This window comes from Juglans regia, chromosome 10 (genome assembly GCF_001411555.2).
Source record: "Juglans regia cultivar Chandler chromosome 10, Walnut 2.0, whole genome shotgun sequence".
Taxonomy (NCBI): Eukaryota; Viridiplantae; Streptophyta; class Magnoliopsida; order Fagales; family Juglandaceae; genus Juglans; species Juglans regia.
The window spans coordinates 3,251,092-3,261,303 of NC_049910.1; the positions used below are offsets into that span (position 1 = coordinate 3,251,092).

At 34.9% G+C, this 10,212-nt stretch overlaps 2 protein-coding genes across 2 annotated transcripts; one reads left to right on the forward strand and one right to left on the reverse strand.

The window, feature by feature from the left end:
* Window positions 1-425: 425 nt before the first annotated feature.
* Window positions 426-3,763, reverse strand: LOC108987060 (14-3-3-like protein A). Its single transcript, XM_018959902.2, has 5 exons — window positions 3,630-3,763; window positions 2,267-2,780; window positions 1,967-2,089; window positions 1,315-1,431; window positions 426-745 (listed from the first exon to the last, which is right to left on the reverse strand). The coding sequence occupies exons 2-5, from the start codon at window positions 2,750-2,752 to the stop codon at window positions 668-670; spliced, it is 804 nt and encodes a 267-aa protein (XP_018815447.1). The 5' UTR covers window positions 2,753-2,780; window positions 3,630-3,763; the 3' UTR covers window positions 426-667.
* Window positions 3,764-7,050: 3,287 nt separating this feature from the next.
* Window positions 7,051-9,802, forward strand: LOC108987070 (uncharacterized protein DDB_G0275933-like). Its single transcript, XM_018959920.2, has 3 exons — window positions 7,051-7,274; window positions 7,677-7,824; window positions 9,452-9,802. Exons 1-3 carry the CDS (start codon window positions 7,220-7,222, stop codon window positions 9,531-9,533), a joined length of 285 nt encoding a protein of 94 aa, XP_018815465.1. The 5' UTR covers window positions 7,051-7,219; the 3' UTR covers window positions 9,534-9,802.
* The last annotated feature ends 410 nt before the right edge of the window (window positions 9,803-10,212 follow it).

Genomic DNA, 10,212 nt, shown 5'->3' on the forward strand with positions numbered 1-10,212 from the left:
CACCCATTATTTTGATGGGTGTACATTACGGATGAGTTTGGATCATCAATCTATCTCAACTCATCATTACAACTTTTTTAAATTCCAACAAAAAATATAATAAACAATTTAATTTTTTCAAATCTCAAAATAATAATAATATTAAAAAATAATATTCTAACAATATTTTATCATCTCAACTCAACTCAACTTATTTCAACATCCAAACACAACCTACATCGCCAAGGCGGTAGGAAGAGGCCCAGACCATTGGTGATTGTTTTTTTTTTTTAATTGGTCTTGTCCATTGCAAAACTCGACTGATCCCAGAGATGTCCAAGCTCTCGACAAGAGTTTCTTGTAAAGATGCGCAAAAACAAAAGAGCAAGAACAGAGTGAAAACAAGGAGGAGACCAAAACTGCCATGCACCTGATACTTAAGAAAAAAAAAAAGGCACCAATTTTGGCACTAAATCATTACCACATTAACACAAAACACCAAACCACATTCTTCTCGTCAATAAATTAAAAGCACATTCATATTTGAAGGAACAATTCAACCCCGAGTGCTGCTGTAAGCACTCAAGATCATCAGTTCATTACGAAATCCTAACACAACCACCCACATGCCATCTTTGTAAAAGGTCTCAACATTAAAAAGTACAAGAGCACATATCCTATGAACTTATCACTGCTGTGGCTGTGCGGGCGGCCCCTCACCTGACTCACGCTTAGATGCTTCCTTAATCTCATCCCCAGCATCATCCTACAATAAGACAAAAGAAAAAAGCATCAAGGAAAACTGAAAAAATCGACAGAGAGAACTTGAGAAGGCAAGAATCATATGCAGTGTGCACCCCACGCACCCACTCCAAATGGATAAGGTACAACTTGGATTGACGTCTACCGTGGCCAGAATCATGAAAACCCAACCTTGTCAATGTTGCCACCACTAGTTTTGATATTGGGATGCTGATGCAATGAGGAACAACTTTGGGACCAGGCAACGTTTGGTACAAATTTCTATGTTCACCTAACCCATAATTGTGTTTGTCGGGTCTCAGTATTGGTTGAAATCATTGTTTATTAATGATGCTTTTGACCCAGATAAATCAAGGTTCAGAGTCGAACCAGGCTCAGACCAGCTTACATTTAAACTGGAAAGTGCAAAGCACATTAGAAGAAAGTATGAGTTGGATGGGGTTTCCTGTTTTATGTTCAGGATGATGGCATGACAGGTTTGGACGGCAATATTTTGGCATCAAATGATACATATAGGTGCCCAGTGTGTATAAACATGCACAGAAAATTACAGAGAGAAAGGGAGAGAGAGACCGTGATGTCAGAAGTCCACAAAGTCAGATTATCTCGGAGAAGTTGCATGATCAACGTACTGTCCTTGTATGAATCCTCACCCAATGTATCCAATTCAGATATAGCCTCATCAAATGCCTACCAAATTATCAGGGGAGAAAATGAGAATAAAAGACAATAGAGATTAACACAATCGGTAGACATCCAAACTTGTAATTGGATTTAATCCTTCATGTCAAGATTTCAGCAAATTCTCCTGGCTAATCAGAAATTTTACAGATGTCATTCAACTTAAAAAACGAAAAAGAAAGAATGGTGTTATCTGAAAGCATTATTACTAAATAGTTGGATGGAAGCCAACTCAAACCAAACAGAGCAGTTGGACTACAAAAAGTAAAAGGAACTCACGACAGGTAACTGCGGGAAATCTATCTAACAAGGCATAACAAGAATAAATATTTTACTAATACCTATAAAGCTTCATAAACACCTACTAACATGTATATTTGAGGCTAGCATTTATTGATCCAGCCAAAATATTGACTACAATTTTCACAAATCTGCTGACATGCATATTTGGGGCTCACAAGTGCAAACCATGCACCTTCTAGTAATTTATACCCATAAACAAACAACAGCAAAACAAAAAATACAAGCAGTTTAGTAGAAGTACCTGCTTCGCAAGATTGCAAGCACGATCAGGCGAGTTAAGAATTTCATAATAGAATACAGAGAAGTTAAGTGCAAGCCCAAGTCTTATTGGGTGAGTAGGAGCAAGTTCAGACAGAGCGATGTCCTGTATCAAAGAACATGAGCAGGTTCATAAATCCCAATTACAAATCTACACCTAAATACTAAAACATTTTGTAACCGAGTGATGAATATAAGAGCCTTAGCCAGGTATGTAGCTAGCAAACAAACCTAACATAGTAGATTTGTAAGCCCAAAAACCTACTAACAGCAAAAAACCTACCTGAGCAGACTTGTAAGCCAACAAGGTGCTCTCAGCAGCTTCCTTCCTTTCAGCTCCCGTCTTAAACTCAGCCAGGTACCTGTGGTAGTCACCCTTCATTTTGAGATAAAACACCTTTGACTCGGCAGATGAGGCCGATGGAATGAGATGTGACTCAAGAAGGCTCAAAATTCCATCACAGATCTTGCTCAGCTCGGACTCAATCTTTCCCCGGTAATCCTTGATGATTGTAACATGCTCTTCATTTCCCCTACTCTCCTCCTTTTGCTCAATGGAAGAGATGATCCTCCATGAAGCCCTCCTGGCCCCAATCACGTTCTTGTAAGCCACCGAGAGGAGATTCCTTTCCTCCACACTCAACTCCTCGGCATCCACTGTCTTTGCAACTTTCTCCATGAACTCAACCATTTCCTCATAACGTTCAGCCTGCTCGGCCAACTTGGCCATATACACATTGTCCTCGCGTGAAGAGTCAGCTGGCGACATCTTTGCTATACCAAAAAATTACTTTAATCTGCAAGTCAATTCAAAGCAACGTTATTAATATCATGACCTAGATATTACAAGTTCTGAATCAAACAGCAATAGCTACTTGATAAAAGAGCATATTTTTGGGAGCTAAAATAAAGATATCCCTCAGATTAATAAATGGATTAAGCATGGGGAGGAAAGCCAAGACTTGGAATGATCAATCATTAGACATTTAGAAATCCGTTATCATTTATATAAAAATGGTAAGGAATAGACAATTACTCAAATGTATGGTTGCTGAAATATGCGGAAAATAAAGAAACGGGATCTGCATTATCAAAAGTTGACAGAAATCTTCGTGTTTCCAACAGATCAGATCACACTTCCGTTAACCAAAAAGATAATATTTCTCCGAACGAAGCGAAAATTGCACAAACTATGCTGAAAGGTCATTTTACACTCACTTTAGTAAGGGAGATCATACTCACTATTTTGAACCGCAATAAAAAGGGTTATTCAAACTCTGATCATTTTTCTCATTCTCTTTTCAGACACTTCCCCGCGAACAAAACAAGCCAACAATATAACGGTCAAATCAACAAGCATGAAAAAATCTCAAATCTTTATAAGTGAAAACAGCTCAAATATTGCAGATCCAACCAAATTCACTGAAACTAAATAAAAAATGACCTATTGGATAATAAAACAATTGAGCGAAAAGTAAACTTGGATCTCGAATAACCACCCGACGAATCACATATAAACGCCGAAACAAACAAAAGTCCACCAGATCTAACCCTAACCCTAACCGTAATCCTAACCCTAACCCTTACCGTAATCCTAAGAAAAATACACACAATATATAAACCCATCAGAGCGTGAGAGAACTTACCTCCCGAGTTCGCGAAGAGGATCCTCTCGGCCTCTCTTTCAGAGCGTGAAATCAGAGCGAGAGATGGAAACGAGACGGAAATGAGAAGGTAAAGGAAGGGAGGTGCTGTCGTGCTTAAAAAAGGTTGCCACGGCCCAATAAGAAGGCGACATTTGGAGGGTAGCGGAGAATCCCGTGGGAGCTTTTATGAGAGCGTCTGTGCACACCGGCACTGCGTTTCACGCTGGCGTTGACCGTCAAAACCCCTTGGGGCCACCGGCCACGTCATCGCTGCGTCTTTGTTCGGTCGAACGCGGACTTTTGATTTTTTCTTTTAACTTTTTCTACTCATGACATCACATATGCTTAATAAAAATAAAATTAAAATTAAATAAATGGTCAGAAGTACGAGTCAGTCAGTTCACACCCAAAAATATATATCGGGTGGATTGATTCCAGAGAAATGGAGAAACTGATATTATACGAAGCCTTATATTTGGTGAGATTATAGTTTATACGTAGCTGAATGATGAATTTTCCATCTTCAGAAGTTCAAAATGAAAGGGAGGATAAAGGAAAGTTAGATAGAGTATATGACCCGCTCTTCTTGCAATGGGGGTGTTAGGATGGACGAGATGGATTCTTTTTTTTTTTAATATAAATATTTTTAAATTAATTATTATAATTTTTTTAATAAAAAATAAAAATATATTAAAAAGTTATATTACATCAATATTTTAACTTTATAATATTTTTTATTTAATTTTTTCTCTTTTATTTCTTAAAATCTAATTAATACTTAATTAAAACTATATCACTACTATTCACAAATTATCTTATTACTATTCATAAAATTATCATCTCATCTCATTCGTCATGCATCCCTTAAGAGAATGTTTGGAAATACAAATCATCTTATTTCATCTATAATTTTTTAAAAATTTTATTCATAAGTATCATTCAAATACAAACACTTTTCAATTTCAAATTTTCAAAATTTTTATTTATTCATTACAACTTTTCTAAATTTCCAAATAATAAAAAAAAAACAATATTTTCAAATTTCAAAACAAAAATTATATTCTAAGAATATTTAATTTTTTTTCTCATTTTTCAATACCCAATAAAGTATCTTAACTCAAACAATTTTACAAAAATTTTATACCATCACATCTAATTATCCTTGCACTGATTGACAATCAACATCTTTGTGTTTGTTTCTTCCAAGTGAGAAAAGAGAGTTGGGAGGTGTGGGTAAAGTTTAAACTATAATAACTGACAGCCATGTCAATCATATGTGAAGAGTATAGAGTGGCATCGAAATTGAAAGTTGGATGAAGAAACCAACTTGTATGCATTTGGAGATTCGGGTATAAATTTAGATGTAGGTTTTTTGAGCAAAAACACCAGTACATATTTTGAGCAAACGCCGTATTGTTGGAAATATTTTTAAAATAATATGTATTATATTTATTATTATTAATATTTTAAGGATTTATTTTTGAAAGTTATGAATTATTTTGAGAAGAGAAAAGTTATGAAAAGTTTATGAAGTTTATAGGATTTTGGGTCTATAGGGATACCATCAGCCTTTAACTGACTTAGTAGTATTGAAGCTCTAGATTTACTGATTGGTTTTGAGCCACGCCTCCTTCAAATGAGAAATTTTTGTTGATTTATGGAGAGTCTGCCTATAACTCATGTAAAAAAGGCATAGCACTGCACAATGGCACAATGGCAAATAAAATGCCAAAAGTTGCACCAGTCAGATTTCGAACTATGCGAGATGGATGGTAGGAAAGCAAGGTAACCGTTGGACCAAGTCCAACCTTTGCATCATTCGTAAAAGGCACGATAGATATACTTGTTCGTATCAGATTACAAAAAAATGAAAAGTCATCATTTGGCCTTTTATAAATAGACTTAATGGCCTACGAATTGGATGATATAGTTCAATAAGGCAATTTCGAAATTTTCTCACTCACAAAAATTTTAATTATTCAAAACTTGTTACTAGGATTTGTTCGTTCTGCAGATAACATATTTCTAATATCTTGGTTGAATAACAAAATTTGAGAGTATTTATTATTCAAAATCTAATTTCATATGTACATAACACAGTTAGACAAATATACTTATTTTGAGCTTCATTGTATATTATAGACAAATTCGCTTATAATCCGTGTGCATATCGTTATTGGTGGGGACGAATATTATCTTAAATAAAATGATATTTGTAACACATCTTGAAGCAAATTCTTCTCTCACTATTTTATGTTTTGCTACCCCTTTTGCACCAACTTTGCCGCTAAGATTACATAAAAGCCTGACTTTAGTGTAAACGCATTATCGTGGATATTAAAAAAATAAAAAAGCACATTGTAAGTTTTATTTTTATGTGATGCGGAATGAATCCACACTAAAAAAAAAGGTTTAAGAAAAGTCCCATTCAAACTAATAATACTTGTTCAATTATTTCACATTATTAGAAGAAATAAATGAATGGTTTGAGAATTTAGTTGTATAAAGTGGAAAGTTCAAAGTCGCATCAATGCATTTATGATATAATTGAGTTGGCAATTGACCAACATTCGGTGGAAGTCAGAGTAGAGTCCAACTCTCCAATGAAGGACAACGAATTTTCGAAGTCATGCACGATAATTAATAGTGTAACCCGTATGAAGACATTCTAAATAAAATTATAACGATGACTTGACTTTTTCTGTATTTGAATATTGAGATAATTTTAGATGATTTAAATTGATATATAAATAATAATAAGTTGAGATATTTGAATATATTTTATTGATCAATTAAGATGTATTTAAATATATGACATAAGTTAACATATATTTTAACTTTTTATAAAATATTAAAAAAATAATTAATTTAAAATAGGTCGAGATAATCTTGCACCATGCACCAACACACCCTTAATCAAATCAATTTTTTAGTTATTTTTATGAAAGGATGTATAATATTTGTTTTATATATTTTTATCAAATTTAATATCACAGAGAATTATTATAAAGTTATAGTTTCAGATTAAAATATTCAAAGGTGTAATCTCAAAAAAGGAAAAAAAATAACGAAGGGATGCATAATGAGATCGATTAAAATACAATAAATTAAATCTTATCTTTCGTTAGAATAATATTAGATATAGTTTTACAATGCATAATTTTAACGTATTTTATTTAAAGAAAATTAAAATTTAATATTATAAAATTATAAAATTATTTTTTATATATTATTTTTATATTTATTATTTTTTTAAAGAAATATACGAGACTGCACGTATTTATGTTCTCTTATGGAGTGGCCATTGGCCATGTGGTGTGGGCTTTGCTCCCTCGGCCCAGATTGCAGAGAAGCCTGTATTATGCCTGGGCGGGCCAGGCGGCATCTGCCATATGACAACACTTCTGTCTCTTTGAAATGCGCAGACCTTGGGCATACGTCGCTGAAAGAAACTCGCAGAGGCACTCCCTCAGCTATTGCCTATTGGAGTATGATGAGAAGCTGGGGCGAGGCCAGTGGTATTGGAAATATATAAGGACTCGAGAGCAACCGAGCGGCTAGACTTAGAAAGCTTTTTTCTCCATCTCTTAATGGGATACGTACAGGAAGCACGCGATAATCACGTCAAGAAGAAGGTGGAAGAAGGTAATAATGTCTTCTCTTCACTTAAAACCCTAACCCTTCCTCCCCTGCTTGCTTTCACTAACTCTGATTTCTCATTTTTATGGATGCTTAGTGTAATTATTCCTCGCCACATTTATAAATTTGAAAGCTTTGATTGCAAAAGTTGATTTCGCTTGGTTCTTCTATTATCTCATGTTTAGCTGTTCCAATAAACAATCAAGTGAACTGAGGCGGAATTGAATGTTCTTTTTCTGCTTTTATGAAATAAGAACTTGCCGTGAATGTTATATTTTATACATATTTATGTAATTTATATTCTTTATTAGATTATTATGTTTGCTAGAGATTTCAGATTGGAACTTTTTATGTTTATAATGCAGGCGTGAATGAGCTAACACGTGTGTGTTATTTCTAATATATCAGCTTTAAGAAGCAAAATGAAGCAGAAGGCTCTAAAGGAGTGTGACCAGTACGCTTCAAAGTATGCTCAATGCGCCGTGGGAAGAACATTATCTGTTGTTTGGCAATGTCGGAAACAAGCTAAAGAGTTGAATGATTGCCTTCATCAATAGTGAGTGTGATTGTGGATATCAGAAATAAGCTATTTGTATCAATATTTCATCTCATTGTTTTCAAGTTTTTGGTATATATGCTATTATCCTCTTGCTTGTAATTCCCGTCTGCCATTAGAGGACCCTGCCAGCCTCTAAATAGACTAAAATCTTTGAAGGATTTTACTTTGCTTTTGAAGTGTTAAGTAAGCATGATTTCTTGTAATAGGGTTATATTTTTCACCCTCATACAGAAGAAGCATACATTAGTGATTAATAGGGCCCAAGTATTTTGTTTGTTTGGCTGGTTGGCTAATGATGTTCACAAGCTCGTAGAGAACCACTAGAAGAGGGTTGTAGTCCTTATAGATTTGAATTTGATATAACAACTCCAGATGTGACGGAGGACACTGGCATGCCTATGGAGTTTCATAGCCTAAAATTTAAGTTGCCTTTGAGCCTGTTATGTAGCCATCCTGTGATATATGGTTTACAGTTGTGACATGGATGGATATTTTTTTTATCAGTAGACATGGATAAATATTTGTCATTAGCTGATTTTAACTCGATAATAACGTTTGGCTTTAGAGTTTCTTGTATTAAAATTTTAAAATGTTTCTAGATACTAGCTTCTAGCTGATCACAAGTACATAGTGACCTTGGCATTTTAATCGTTATAGAAGTGGTCTAATGGTGTGACACAGTAGTATCAGAATGCTTAACTTCATTTTTTAGGCCAGAAAAGCTACTTTGGTTCTTGGTGCAGAACAATATTGAACTTTCCAACTCTATGACTCCATAAAGGCTCTTTGGTGAAAAATGAATATAATCAAAGTTTCTTTTATGCTTGGGAAACCTTATCATTGGTGTTTCAGTTCTGACGTGATCTAAAATAGGTTGGTTGTGTGGTTGGGTGAAACTATTGAGAGGGAAAACTAAAGAATTCCCCCCGCACCTCCCCGTGCGGGGAGAAAAAGGTTCACTCTTTTCTTTTTTAAGATGCCATTAGTGAACCTTTTTTTGGAACATCAGACAAGCCACTACCACATGACATTTAAATATGTTGTACTCAACTATGCTGCATATGTCATATGTCATGTGCATATATAAAGATGGTTCCTCTGCCCAATCAAATCTCTAAATTGCAAAATCAATCTTAGTCTTAAGTGGTCTTTATTTTTCCCCATTTGGCCTATTTCTCACAAGCATCAGTATAAGTAAGGATTCAATGAGTAAAATCCAGTTTTTACATGAAGATTAATACGAGCTGGTGTTGTCCCATCAATTTAGCTCACTTGCAACTGGCTATTGTATGCATTTGTATGTATGACTCAAAACCTAATTCAGAACTTCAGATTCTGATATATGTCATGTCTTTATTCTAAATTTAGTTCTACTTGTAGATTGGTTATTGCTTCCATGCGGTTTTTTACTTGTCCTGGTTGAGCTTTCAAGAAAGCATTTTTAAATAGACATGAAAACTGCTGTATGTTCATGCAAAACCTATCCCTAATTGTTTGGATAGTTCCTGTATATAGGGGAAATGGAATTAAAATAAAGGGTAAATTGAAAGAAAAATGGGGAGTACTTTATTTACCTTTGTGACTATGAATATTCAAATTATCTTACAAGTTTTGGCTTTTGCAGCACCAATGATGCTGTTTTGGAAGAAATGAAGAGAGAATACATGCTTCAACAGGACGGCAAGGGATCTGCAGGAGAAGTCTAAGCTCATTCTTTTGAATAGCATCCATTTTATGCTATAGTCAAAGTGCTGTACAATTTGTTGTTTAATGTAAGGTGTAAAGGCGGGATTAGTCCGAGGTATTAGAACATTATGGATCAATATGGAGTTTTTCTGATTGGGATTTCGGTCCAATCTATTCAAGATTCTGGTAACAACACTTCTATTTGGTTCTGAGTTACAGCAAGACAACATTGCTGCTTCTAAGACTTTGAACGATTGAGAAATGGAGTCAATACCGTTATCTTCCTTTATTCACGCTCTAAGTGTGGATTTTATTTTTCGTTTTCTGCAGTCAATTGAGGCATAGAATATCAAACTATAAAAAGGAGGAGATATGGACTTCACCAAAAATCTCAATACAGTGATGATAGTTGTGTAATAAAATAAAATTAAACGAGAAATGGATTCAAAAAGATCCAGAAGGTTGCCTGACATATTGAGAGTTTATGAAGCAATCCAAGGGCTTGACCGCCGTGAATTGTCTACTGCAGACAAAATCCTTAGCAGAAAAGTATGCATAGACGATGAGTGTAATAAGACAGTCGATGAAAGGAGATGAAAATAGGCTCTCAAAGGGATAGTCAAAAGTTGGACACCACGCGATGGGACAATGTGCGAGAATTAAGTTGCCACTGGTAGGCCCGTGTCGGTTCTTGGGTGG